The sequence below is a fragment of the Coloeus monedula genome (genome assembly GCF_965178545.1).
Source record: "Coloeus monedula genome assembly, chromosome: 1".
In the NCBI taxonomy this organism is placed as follows: Eukaryota; Metazoa; Chordata; class Aves; order Passeriformes; family Corvidae; genus Coloeus; species Coloeus monedula.
In genome coordinates this window covers 159,442,638-159,456,852 of record NC_138781.1, presented here as the reverse complement: position 1 = coordinate 159,456,852, position 14,215 = coordinate 159,442,638, and the positions used below count along the sequence as shown (strand labels likewise).

The window sequence follows — 14,215 nt, the reverse complement described above, 5'->3', positions numbered from 1 at the left end:
ATCCCACTGGAGCTGCCTCAGGCTGCGCTTGACCAGCGGAGATTCCCAAGCCATGGAATCGCTCAGGGAGACGACGTCGAATTCCAGGGAGCCGCCGACGGCCGAGCGCTCCCGAGCCAGGGCCGCGGCCACGGGAGGGGAGCTGGGATGGGAATCCCAAGGAAATTCCCCATCAAAACCTTCATCCTGATCAAATTCCCATCAAATCTCAATCAAATCCCAAAAAATCCTGATCAAATCCCAATAAAATTTCCATTAAATCCCCGTCAAATCCCAATCAAATCGCCAAAAAATCCTGATCAAATCCCAATCAAATTCCAATAAAATCCCAATCAAATCCCACTCAAATCCCAGGGCCGCGGCCACGGGAGGGGAGCTGGGATGGGAATCCCAAGGAAATTCCCCATCAAAACCTTCCCAATCGAATCCTGATCAAATTCCCATCAAATCTCAATAAAATCCCAAAAAATCCTGATCAAATCCCAATAAAATTTCCATTAAATCCCCGTCAAATCCCAATAAAATCGCCAAAAAATCCTGATCAAATTCCCATCAAATTCCCATAAAATCCCAATCAAATCCCCAAAAAATCCTGATCAAATCCCCCAAAAATTCCCATAAAATCCCAATCAAATCCCCAAAAAATCCTGATCAAATCCCAAAAAAATTCCCATAAAATCCCAATCAAATCCCCAAAAAATCCTGATCAAATCCCCAAAAAATTCCCATAAAATCCCAATCAAATCCCAATCAAATCCCCAAAAAATCCTGATCAAATCCCAATCAAATTCCAATAAAATCCCAATCAAATCCCACTCAAATCCCAGGGCCGCGGCCACGGGAGGGGAGCTGGGACGGGAATCCCAAGGAAATTTCCCATAAAAAATTTCCCAATCGAATCCTGATCAAATTCCCATCAAATCCTGATCAAATCCCAGAAAAATCCCAATCAAATTCCCACAAAATCTTGATCAAATCCCAATAAAATCCTGATAAAATCCCAATAAAATCCTGATAGAATTCCAATAAAATCCTGATCAAATCCCCAAAAAATCTCAATAAAGTTCCAATAAAATCCCCCCAAAATCCCAAGAAAATCCTGACCAAATCCCCCCAAAAATCCCAGTAGAATTCCCATAAAATCCTGAAAACATCCCAATAAAATCCTGATCAAATGCCGATAAAATCCCAAAAACCCCCCGGTCAAATCCCTAAAAAATCCTGAAAAATTCCCCATAAAATTCCCGTAACATCCCAATAAAATCCTGATCAAATTCCCATAAAATCCCAATCAAATCCCGAACAAATTCCCATAAAATCCTGATAAAATCCCAATCAAACCCAGATAAAACTCCCATAAAACCCCAATAAAATCCTGGTCAAATTCCCATAAAATTCCAATAAAATCCCAATAAAATCCTGATAGAATTCCAATAAAATCCTGATAGAATTCCAAGAAAATCCTGATAAAATCCCCAAAAAATCCCAATAAAATTCCCATAAAATCCCCCCAAAATCCCAATAAAATTCCCAAAAAAACGAAAAAAAAAATCACAAAAAATCCTGATCAAATTCCCATAAAATTCCAATAAAATCCCAAAAAAATCCCAATCAAATCCCCCAAAAATCCCAATGAAATCCTGATAGAATTCCAAGAAAATCCTGATAAAATCCCCAAAAAATCCCAATAAAATCCCCAAAAAATCCCAATAAAATTCCTATAAAATCCCCAAAAATCCCAATAAAATCCTCAAAAAATCCCAATAAAATTCCCATTAAAACCCCAAAAAATCACAAAAAATCCTGATCAAATTCCCATAAAATTCCAATAAAATCCCGATAAAATCCCAATCAAATCCCCCAAAATTCCCAATGAAATCCTGATAGAATTCCAAGAAAATCCTGATAAAATCCCCAAAAAATCCCAATAAAATTCCTATAAAATCCCCAAAAACCCCAATAAAATCCTCAAAAAATCCCAATAAAATTCCCATTAAAACCCCAAAAAATCACAAAAAATCCTGATCAAATTCCCATAAAATTCCAATAAAATCCCGAAAAAATCCCAATCAAATCCCCCAAAAATCCCAATGAAATCCTGATAGAATTCCAAGAAAATCCTGATAAAATCCCCAAAAAATCCCAATAAAATTCCCAAAAACCAAAAAAAAAATCACAAAAAATCCTGATCAAATTCCCATAAAATTCCAATAAAATCCCGATAAAATCCCAATAAAATCCTGATAAAATCCCAATAAAATCTCAATAAAATCCTGATAAAATCCCAAAAAATCCCAATAAAATCCTGATCAAATCCCAGAAAAATCCCAATCAAATTCCCATCAAATCCCAATAAAATCCCAGGAAAGCGACCACGGGAGGGGAGCTGGGGCGGGAAAAGCTCCAAAATCCCACCACACTCGGGGCCAGGTGGGATTTTGGCGGCAGCGGGAATGCAGGGAATGTTTGGGAATTTTGGGGATTTTTGGGGATTTTTGGCAATTTGGGAACCTTTGGGAATTTGGGAATTTTTGGGAATTTGGGAATTCTCACCTCCGCGCCACCTCCCGGAGCTGCCGGATGCCTCCAGAGCAGCGGATGCAGCAGCGGGAATGGAGGGAATTTTTGGGGCTTTTTGGGAATTTTTGGGGCTTTTTGGGAATTTGGGAATCTTTGGCAATTTGGGAATCTTTGGGAATTTGGGAATTTGGGAATCTTTGGGAATCTTTGGGAATTTGGGAATTTTTGGGAATTTGGGAATTCTCACCTCCGCGCCACCTCCCGGAGCTGCCGGGCGCCTCCGGAGCAGCGGATGCGGCAGCGGGAATGGAGGGAATTTTTGGGAATTTTTGGGAATTTTGGGAATTTTGGAATCTTTGGGAATTTGGGAATTTGGGAATCTTTGGGAATCTTTGGGAATCTTTGGGAATTGGGGAATTCTCACCTCCGCGCCACCTCCCGGAGCTGCCGGGCGCCTCCGGAGCAGCGGATGCAGCAGCGGGAATGGAGGGAATTTTTGGGAATCTTTGGGAATTTGGGAATTTTTGGGAATTGGGGAATTCTCACCTCCGCGCCACTTCCCGGAGCTGCCGGGCGCCTCCGGAGCAGCGGATGCGGCAGCGGGAATGGAGGGAATTTTTGGGAATTTTCGGGAATTTTGGAATCTTTGGGAATTTGGGAATCTTTGGGAATTGGGAAATTTGGGAATTCTCACCTCCGCGCCACTTCCCAGAGCTGCCGGGCGCCTCTGGAGCAGCGGATGCGGCAGCGGGAATGGAGGGAATTTTTGGGAATCTTTGGGAATTTGGGAATCTTTGGGAATTTGGGAATCTTTGGGAATCTTTGGGAATCTTTGGGAATTTTTGGGAATTTGGGAATTCTCACCTCCGCGCCACCTCCCGGAGCTGCCGGGCGCCTCCGGAGCAGCGGATGCGGCAGCGGGAATTTTTGGGAATTTGGGAATCTTTGGGAATCTTTGGGAATCGGGGAATTCTCACCTCCGCGCCACTTCCCAGAGCTGCCGGGTGCCTCTGGAGCAGCGGATGCGGCAGCGGGAATGGAGGGAATTTTTGGGAATTTTGGAATCTTTGCGAATTTGGGAATTTGGGAATCTTTGGGAATCTTTGGGAATTTGGGAATCTTTGGGAATTGGGGAATTCTCACCTCCGCGCCACCTCCCGGAGCTGCCGGGCGCCCCCGGAGCAGCGGATGCGGCAGCGGGAATGGAGGGAATTTTTGGGAATTTTTGGGAATTTTTGGGGATTTTTGGGAATTTTGGAACCTTTGGGAAATTCTCACCTCCACGCCACCTCCCGGAGCTGCCGGGCGCCTCCGGAGCAGCGGATGCGGCAGCGGGAATGGAGGGAATTTTTGGGAATTTTGGGAATTCTTGGGAATCTTTGGGAATTTGGGAATCTTTGGGAATTTGGGAATCTTTGGGAATCTTTGGGAATCTTTGGGAATTTGGGAATTCTCACCTCCGCGCCACCTCCCGGAGCTGCCGGGCGCCTCCGGAGCAGCGGATGCGGCAGCGGGAATGGAGGGAATTTTTGGGAATTTTGGGAATTCTTGGGAATCTTTGGCAATTTGGGAATCTTTGGGAATTCGGGAATCTTTGGGAATTTGGGAATTTGGGAATCTTTGGGAATCTTTGGGAATTTGGGAATTTTTGGAAATTTGGGAATTCTCACCTCCGCGCCACCTCCCGGAGCTGCCGGGCGCCCCCGGAGCAGCGGATGCGGCAGTGGGAATGGAGGGAATTTTTGGGAATTTTTGGGAATTTTTGGGGATTTTTGGGAATTTTGGAACCTTTGGGAATTCGGGAATCTTTGGGAATCTTTGGGAATTTTTGGGAATTGGGGAATTCTCACCTACACGCCACCTCCCGGAGCTGCCGGGCGCCTCCGGAGCAGCGGATGCGGCAGCGGGAATGGAGGGAATTTTGGGGAATTTGGGAATCTTTGGGAATCTTTGGGAATCTTTGGGAATTTGGGAATTCTCACCTCTGCGCCAGCTCGCGGAGCTGCCGGGCGCCTCCAGAGCAGCGGATGCGGCAGCGGGAATGGAGAGAATTTTTGGGAATTTTGGGAATTCTTGGGAATCTTTGGGAATTGGGGAATTCTCACCTCCGCGCCACCTCCCGGAGCTGCCGGGCGCTGCCGGAGCAGCGGATGCAGCAGCGGGAATTTTTGGGAATTTTTGGGAATTTTGGGAATTTTGGAATCTTTGCGAATTTGGGAATTTGGGAATCTTTGGGAATTTGGGAATCTTTGGGAATTTGGGAATTCTCACCTCCGCGCCACTTCCCGGAGCTGCCGGGCGCCTCCGGAGCAGCGGATGCGGCAGCGGGAATGGAGGGAATCTTTGGGAATTTGGGAATCTTTGGGAATCTTTGGGAATTTTTGGGAATTTGGGAATTCTCACCTCCGCGCCAGCTCGCGGAGCTGCCGGGCGCCTCCGGAGCAGCGGATGCGGCAGCGGGAATGGAGGGAATCTTTGGGAATCTTTGGGGCTTTTTGGGAATCATTGGGAATTTGGGAATTTTTGGGAATTGGGGAATTCTCACCTCCGCGCCACCTCCCGGAGCTGCCGGGCACCTCCGGAGCAGCGGATGCGGCAGCGGGAATGGAGGGAATTTTTGGGAATCTTTGGGAATTTGGGAATCTTTGGGAATCTTTGGGAATTTTTGGGAATTGGGGAATTCTCACCTCCGCGCCACCTCCCGGAGCTGCCGGGCGCCTCCGGAGCAGCGGATGCGGCAGCGGGAATGGAGGGAATTTTTGGGAATTTTGGGAATTCTTGGGAATCTTTGGCAATTTGGGAATCTTTGGGAATTCGGGAATCTTTGGGAATTTGGGAATTTGGGAATCTTTGGGAATCTTTGGGAATTTGGGAATTTTTGGAAATTTGGGAATTCTCACCTCCGCGCCACCTCCCGGAGCTGCCGGGCGCCCCCGGAGCAGCGGATGCGGCAGTGGGAATGGAGGGAATTTTTGGGAATTTTTGGGAATCTTTGGGAATTCGGGAATCTTTGGGAATCTTTGGGAAATTTGGGAATTCTCACCTCCGCGCCACTTCCCGGAGCTGCCGGGCGCCTCCGGAGCAGCGGATGCGGCAGCGGGAATGGAGGGAATCTTTGGGAATTTGGGAATCTTTGGGAATCTTTGGGAATTTTTGGGAATTTGGGAATTCTCACCTCCGCGCCAGCTCGCGGAGCTGCCGGGCGCCTCCGGAGCAGCGGATGCGGCAGCGGGAATGGAGGGAATTTTTGGGAATCTTTGGGAATTTGGGAATGTTTGGGAATGTTTGGGAATTTTTGGGAATTGGGGAATTCTCACCTCCGCGCCAGCTCGCGGAGCTGCCGGGCGCCTCCGGAGCAGCGGATGCGGCAGCGGGACTCGGTGGGAGGAAGCAGCTGCAGGAAGTTGCCGGGATGCAGCTCCAGGTAGCACAGGAGGGTCTCGATCGCTGCGGGAAGGAGAAGCGGGAACGGCTCCCGGAATTCCCGGCCCAGGCGGAGATTCCCGAATTCCCGGCCTCGTTCCCGAATTTTCACCTTCTTCCCGCAGATCCAGAGCTTGCACCATCTCCGCCACGGGGACGCAGCGCTCGTGGCCGCGGCACGGCCGGGGCTTCTCCCGCTCGCAGAATTCCAGGATTCCGGAGCTTTCCAGCTCCAAATCCTGTGGAGAATCCCGGAGGTTGTTGGGGTTGATCCGGGTTTTTTTTTTTTTTTTCCTGAAGAATATCCCAGAATTGCCAAGTTTTCCGGGATGGGTTCGGTTGGGAATGGGCTCCGCACCTCGGGTGGATGGCGGAGTTTTCCGTGGATTTCCAGGCATTTACAAGGAGCAAAAAGCCTCTGGATCAGCTTCCGGATGGCCCAAAAATCCATGGAATCGCTGTAAATGTGGCGCCGCAATTCCGGGAGATCCCGACCCTGCGGAGAAACGACGGAATCCGGGGGGAGTTCTTGGAATTCCCGGGATTCTCCCATGGAAAACTCCGAAATTCCAAGGGATTTCCCATGGGAAACTCTCCAAATGTTGGGAATTTTCCGTGGAAAACGCAGAATTTCCATGGGAAATTCAGAATTGCTGGGATTTTCCCATGGAAAACTCCCAATTCCAATGGATTTTCCATTAAAAATTCCATTTCTCAAGGGATTTCCCCTGGAAAACGCCGAAGTTTGGGAATTTCCCGTGGAAAACTCTCAGAATTTCCAAGGGAAAACTCCGAATTTCCAGGATTTTCCCATGGAAAACTCCAAACTTTCAGGAATTTTCCCATGGAAAACTGAATTCCAGGGAATTTCCCATGGAAAACTCAAAATTCCAATGGATTTCCCTGGAAAACTCCAAAGTTTGGGAATTTCCCAAGGAAAACTCTCAGAATTTCCCAAGGAAAATTCCGAATTTCCAGGATTTTCCCATGGAAAACTCTCCAAATGTTGGGGAATTTCCCATGGAACACTCTGAATTCCAAGGGATTTCCCAAGGAAAACTCCGAATTTCTGGGAATTTCTCATGGAAAACTGGGAATTTCAGAAATTTTTCCCCAGAAAACTCCGAATTTCCGGGAGTTTTCTAATGGAAAACCCCAAATTTTGGGATTTCCCACGGAAAACTCCAAATTTCCAGAATTTCCCCATGGAAAACTCCGAATTCCAATGGATTTCCCAAGGAAAACTCCAAATTTCCAGGATTTTCCCACGGAAAACTCTCCAAATGTTGCAGAATTTCCCCCAGAAAACTCCAAATTTCCGGGATTTTCCCCCAGAAACCTCTCAGAATTCCCCCTGGAAAACTGAATTTCCAGGATTTTCCCATGGAAAACTCCAAATTTCCAGGATTTCCCCTGGAAAACTCCAAATTTCAGGGATTTTCCCATGGAAACCTCTCAGAATTTCCCCTGGAAAACTCCAAATTCCAATGGATTTCCCAGAGAAAACTCCAAATTTCCAGGACCTTCCCACGGAAACCTCTCCGAATTTCCCCCAGAAAACTCCGAATTCCAATAGATTTCCCCCGGAAAATTCCAAATTTCCAGGATTCCCCCTGGAAAACTCCAAATTCCAACGGGTTTCCCCCGGAAAACTCCGAATTTCCAGGATCTTCCCACGGAAACCTCTCAGAATTTCTCCTGGAAAACTCCGAATTTCCAGGATTTCCCCTGGAAAACTCCAAATTCCAAAGGATTTCCCCCAGAAAACTCTGAATTTCCAGGATTTTCCCATGGAAATCTCTCAGAATTTTCCACAGAAAACTCTGAATTTCCAGGATTTTCCCCTGGAAAACTCCGAGTTTCCAGGATTGTCCCACGGAAAACTCTCCAAATACTGCAGAATTTCCCCTGGAAAACTCTGAATTTCCAGGATTTTGCCACGGAAAACTCTCCAAATGTTGGGAATTTTCCATGGAAAACTCCAAATTCCAATGGATTTCCCAGAGAAAACTCCAAATTTCCAGGATCTTCCCACGGAAACCTCTCAGAATTTCCCATGGAAAACTCCAAATATCCAGGATTTTTCCATGGAAAACTCCAAATTTCCAGGATTTCCCACGGAAAACTCCGAATTCCAATGGATTTCCCCTGGAAAACTCCAAGTTTCCAGGATTTCCCCCTGAAAACTCCGAATTTCCAGGATTTCCCCCTGAAAACTCCGAATTTCCAGGATCTTCCCACGGAAACCTCTCCGAATTTCCCCCAGAAAACTCCAAATTCCAATGGATTCCCCCCAGAAAACTCCGAATTTCCAGGATTTTTCCATGGAAACCTCTCAGAATTTCCCCCAGAAAACTCCGAATTTCAATGGATTTTCCCATGGAAACCTCTCTGAATTTCCCCCAGAAAACTCCAAATTCCAATGGATTTCCCCTGGAAAACTCCGAATTCCAATGGATTTCCCCCAGAAAACTCCGAATTTCTGGGATTTCCCCTGGAAAACTCTGAATTTCCAGGATCTTCCCACGGAAACCTCTCAGAATTTCCCCCAGAAAACTCTGAATTTCCAGGATTTTCCCATGGAAACCTCTCCGAATTTCTCCTGGAAAACTCTGAATTTCCAGGATTTTCCCATGGAAAACTCCAAATTCCAATGGATTTCCCAGAGAAAACTCCAAATTTCCAGGATTTCCCCTGGAAAACTCCGAATTTCAGGGATTTTCCCATGGAAACCTCTCAGAATTTCCCCTGGAAAACTCTGAATTCCAATGGATTTCCCCAGGAAAACTCCAAATTTCCGGGATCTTCCCACAGAAACCTCTCAGAATTTCCCCTGGAAAACTTCGAATTCCAATGGATTTCTCCTGGAAAATTCCAAATTTCCAGGATTCCCCCTGGAAAACTCCGAATTCCAACGGGTTTCCCCCGGAAAACTCCGAATTTCCAGGATCTTCCCACAGAAACCTCTCTGAATTTCCCCCAGAAAACTCCGAATTCCAAAGGATTTCCCCTGGAAAACTCCGAATTCCAATGGATTTCCCCCAGAAAACTCTGAATTTCCAGGATCTTCCCACGGAAACCTCTCCGAATTCCCCCCAGAAAACTCCGAATTTCCAGGATTTTCCCATGGAAACCTCTCCGAATTTCTCCTGGAAAACTCTGAATTTCCAGGACTTTCGCATGGAAAACTCCAAATTTCCAGGATTTTCCCCCAGAAAACTCCGAATTTCCAGGATCTTCCCATGGAAACCTCTCTGAATTTCCCCCAGAAAACTCCGAATTCCAAAGGATTTCCCCTGGAAAACTCCGAATTTCAGGGATTTCCCCTGGAAAACTCCGAATTTCCAGGATTTTTCCATGGAAACCTCTCCAAATTCCCCCCAGAAAACTCCGAGTTGCCCGGATTCTCCCGCCGAATCCTCTCGGAACCTCGGGAAGTTGTCCCCCACGAGCCCCATCCCGCTGGAACTCCGGAATTCCGGCGGCCGCGCCCACCTGCGGCTCCAGGAAGAGGTGGCCGCGCGCGGCGGCGCCGTCCCTGCCGGCCCTGCCGACCTCCTGCACGTAGCTCTCCAAACTCCCGGGAATGTTGTAGTGCACGATCCCGCGCACGTCCGCTTTATCCAAGCCCATTCCGAAGGCCACCGTGGCCACCAGCACCCGGATACGGCCGCCCATGAAATCCCTCTGGATGCGCCGCCGCTCCGGGCCGGATAAACCGGCGTGGTAGGCGGTAGCTGAGCAAAAACCGGGAATTCCGGGAGTTTTCCCTGGAAAAACCATCGGATTCCATCAGGAAATCGGGGATTCGACAGCCCGTAGCGGGTTTTTCCGGCTTTGTTCCGGCAGAATTCCGATCGGATTCCAAGGAAATTCCAGCTTGGGGCGTTTTCGTACCTTTGCCGGGTTTTTTGCCGAGGGGTTGGGGCTGGAATTGGCGAGGCGGGAACGGCGGGGAGTGGCAGCGGATGAGGGCGGCCAGGCGCTCGGTGTCCTCGCGGCGCGTGCAGAAAACGAGCAGGGGGTGCCAGGAGCCGAAGGGATCCGCCCGGAGCAGGGAGAGCAGGGCCTGGCAGGGGAGGCGGGAAAACGGGATTGGAACCCAAAACATGGGATTGGAGGGGGGGAAATGGGATTGGAGGGGGGGAAATGGGATTGGAGGGGGGGAAATCGGGATTGGAGGGGGGGAAAATGGGATTGGAGGGGGGGAATTGGGATTGGAGGGGGGGAAAATGGGATTGGAGCCCAAAAAATGGGATTTGGGGTTGGGAAATCGGGATTGGAGGGGGGAAATTGGGATTGGAGGGGGGAAATTGGGATTGGGGGGGGGAAATTGGGATTGGAGCCCAAAAAATGGGATTTGGGGTTGGGAAATTGGGATTGGAGGGGGGAAATGGGATTGGAGGGGGGAAATGGGATTGGAGGGGGGAAATTTGGGATTGGGGGTGGGAAAATGAGATTTGGGGCTGGAAAATTGGTGTTGGAGGGGGGGAAATTGGGATTGGAGGGGGGAAATTGGGATTGGAGCCCAAAAAATGGGATTTGGGGTTGGGAAATTGGGATTGGAGGGGGGAAATTGGGATTGGAGGGGGGAAAATGGGGTTGGAGGGGGGAAAAGTGGGATTGGAGGGGGGAAATTGGGATTGGAGGGGGGGAAATGGGATTGGAGGTGGGAAATTGGGATTGGAGGGGGGGAAATTGGGATTGGAGCCCAAAAAATGGGATTGGAGGGGGGAAATTGGGATTGGAGGGGGGGAAATGGGATTGGAGCCCAAAAAATGGGATTGGAGGTGGGAAATTGGGATTGGAGGGGGGGAAATTGGGATTGGAGCCCAAAAAATGGGATTGGAGGTTGGGAAATTGGGATTGGAGGGGGGAAATGGGATTGGAGGGGGGGGAAATTGGGATTGGAGCCCAAAAAATGGGATTGGAGGGGGGAAATTGGGATTGGAGGGGGAAAATGGGATTGGAGCCCAAAAAATGGGATTGGAGGGGGGAAATTGGGATTGGAGGGGGGGAAATTGGGATTGGAGCCCAAAAAATGGGATTGGAGGTTGGGAAATTGGGATTGGAGGGGGGAAATGGGATTGGAGGGGGGGGAAATTGGGATTGGAGCCCAAAAAATGGGATTGGAGGGGGGAAATTGGGATTGGAGGGGGAAAATGGGATTGGGGGTGGGAAAATGAGATTTGGGGCTGGAAAATTGGTGTTGGAGGGGGGGAAATTGGGATTGGAGGGGGGAAATTGGGATTGGAGCCCAAAAAATGGGATTGGAGGGGGGAAATTGGGATTGGGGGTGGGAAAATGAGATTTGGGGTTGGAAAATTGGGATTGGAGGGGGGGAAATTGGGATTGGAGGGGGGAAATGGGATTGGAGCCCAAAAAATGGGATTGGAGGGGGGAAAATGGGATTGGAGGGGGGAAATTGGGATTGGAGGGGGGAAATTGGGATTGGAGGGGGGAAAATGGGATTGGAGCCCAAAAAATGGGATTTGGGGTTGGGAAATTGGGATTGGAGGGGGGAAATTGGGATTGGAGGGGGGAAATCGGAATTGGAGGGGGGAAATTGGGATTGGAGCCGAAAAAATGGGATTGGAGGGGGGAAATTGGGATTGGGGGTGGGAAAATGAGATTTGGGGTTGGAAAATTGGGATTGGAGGGGGGGAAATTGGGATTGGAGGGGGGGAAATTGGGATTGGAGGGGGGGAAATTGGGATTGGAGGGGGGAAATTGGGATTGGAGCCCAAAAAATGGGATTGGAGGGGGGAAAATGGGATTGGAGGGGGGAAATTGGGATTGGAGGGGGGAAATTGGGATTGGAGGGGGGAAATTGGGATTGGAGCCCAAAAAATGGGATTTGGGGTTGGGAAATTGGGATTGGAGGGGGGAAATGGGATTGGAGCCCAAAAAATGGGATTTGGGGTTGGGAAATCGGGATTGGAGGGGGGAAATTGGGATTGGAGGGGGGGGAAATCAGGATTGGAGGGGGGAAATTGGGATTGGAGGGGGGAAATTGGGATTGGAGGGGGGGAAATCGGGATTGGAGGGGGGGAAATGGGATTGGAGGGGGGAAATTGGGATTGGAGCCCAAAAAATGGGATTTGGGGTTGGGAAATTGGGATTGGAGGGGGGAAATTGGGATTGGGGGGGGGGAAATCAGGATTGGAGGGGGGAAATTGGGATTGGAGGGGGGAAATTGGGATTGGAGCCCAAAAAATGGGATTTGGGGTTGGGAAATTGGGATTGGAGGGGGGAAATGGGATTGGAGGGGGGAAATTTGGGATTGGGGGTGGGAAAATGAGATTGGAGGGGGGAAAATGGGATTGGAGGGGGGGAAATGGGATTGGAGGGGGGAAATTGGGATTGGAGCCCAAAAAATGGGATTTGGGGTTGGGAAATTGGGATTGGAGGGGGGAAATTGGGATTGGAGGGGGGAAATTGGGATTGGAGGGGGGAAAATGGGATTGGAGCCCAAAAAATGGGATTTGGGGTTGGGAAATTGGGATTGGAGGGGGGAAATGGGATTGGAGCCCAAAAAATGGGATTTGGGGTTGGGAAATCGGGATTGGAGGGGGGAAATCGGGATTGGAGGGGGGAAAATGGGATTGGAGGGGGGAAATTGGAATTGGGGGTGGGAAAATGAGATTTGGGGCTGGAAAATTGGGATTGGAGGTGGAAAATCGGGATTGGAGGGGGGAAATTGGGATTGGAGGGGGGAAAATGGGATTGGAGGGGGGAAATTGGGATTGGAGCCCAAAAAATGGGATTTGGGGTTGGGAAATTGGGATTGGAGGGGGGAAATTGGGATTGGAGGGGGGAAATTGGGATTGGGGGGGGGAAATCGGGATTGGAGGGGGGAAATTGGGATTGGAGGGGGGGAAATGGGATTGGAGGGGGGAAAATGGGATTGGAGGGGGGAAATTGGGATTGGAGCCCAAAAAATGGGATTGGAGGGGGGAAAATGGGATTGGAGGGGGGAAATTGGGATTGGAGCCCAAAAAATGGGATTGGAGGGGGGAAATTGGGATTGGGGGTGGGAAAATGAGATTTGGGGTTGGAAAATTGGGATTGGAGGGGGGGAAATTGGGATTGGAGGGGGGGAAATGGGATTGGAGCCCAAAAAATGGGATTGGAGGGGGGAAAATGGGATTGGAGGGGGGAAATTGGGATTGGAGGGGGGAAATGGGATTTGGGGCTGGGAAATCGGGATTGGAGGCAGGAAAATGAGATTTGGGGCTGGAAAATTGGGATTGGAGGTGGAAAAATGGGATTGGAGGTGGAAAAATGGGATTGGAACCCAAAAAAAAGGGATTTGGGTTGGGAAATTGGGATTGGAGGCAGGAACCTGGGATTTTGTCCCAAAAATGGGGATTGGAGCCCAAAAAATGGGATTTGGAGCAGGAAAATTGGGATTGGAGGCAGGAAACTGGGATTTGGTCCCAAAAATTGGGATTGGAGCCCAAAAAATGGGATTTGGGGCTGGGAAATTGGGATTTTGCCCCACAAAATGCGGGATTTCCCCAAAACCCCAAAGTTTAGGGCCTCAAAATGGGATTCTTTTTTCCTTAAAAATTGGGGTTGGATCCTAAAATTGGGATTTTTGCCTCAGAATTGTGGGATTTGGCCGCAAAAATGGAGAAATTTGCCCCAAAAATGAGCAATTTTCCCAAAAAAATGGGATTTTTTTCCCTAAAAATCAGGGTTGGACCCCAAAAACGGGATTTTTCCTCAGAAAATTGGGGTTGGCTGCTAAAAATGGGGATTTTTTTCCCCCAAAATGGGGAAATTTGCCCTAAAAATGAGGAATTTTCTCCCCACAAATGGGATTCTTTTTCCCAAAAATTGAAGTTTGGACCCTAAAAATGACATTTTCCCTGAAAATGAGGGATTTTCCTAAAAACTGCACGTTTAGATCTGAAAATGGGGACTTTTTCCCCTAAAAGTTGGGGTTGGATCCTAAAATTGGGATTTTTGCCTCAGAGTTGTGGGATTCAGCCCCAAAACCAGAAAAATTTGCCCTAAAAATGAGCAATATTCCCAAAAAAATGGGATTTTTTTCCCTAAAAATCAGGCTTGGACCCTAAAAATGGGATTTTTCCTCAGAAAATTGGGGTTGGCTGCTAAAAATGGGGCTTTCCCCTCAGAATTGTGGCATTTTTCCCACAAAATGACATTTTACACCCTAAAACCAGGATTTTTTCCCCTCAAACCAAACACTGGGCCCTAAAAACGAGGGATTTTCCCACAAACACCAAAGTTTAGGGCCTCAAAA

At 48.6% G+C, this 14,215-nt stretch overlaps 1 protein-coding gene across 1 annotated transcript in view; it reads right to left on the bottom strand.

Annotated features, from left to right (window-relative positions):
- RECQL4 (RecQ like helicase 4) overlaps positions 1-14,215 on the bottom strand; it is a gene marked incomplete at its 5' end in the record, with an annotated part of 31,685 nt that overhangs the window by 3,046 nt on the left and 14,424 nt on the right. Inside the window, 6 exon segments of the mRNA XM_082289834.1 lie at positions 1-202; positions 5,838-5,967; positions 6,056-6,182; positions 6,302-6,439; positions 9,439-9,680; positions 9,841-10,012. Coding sequence (XP_082145960.1) covers positions 1-202; positions 5,838-5,967; positions 6,056-6,182; positions 6,302-6,439; positions 9,439-9,680; positions 9,841-10,012 — 1,011 coding nt within the window.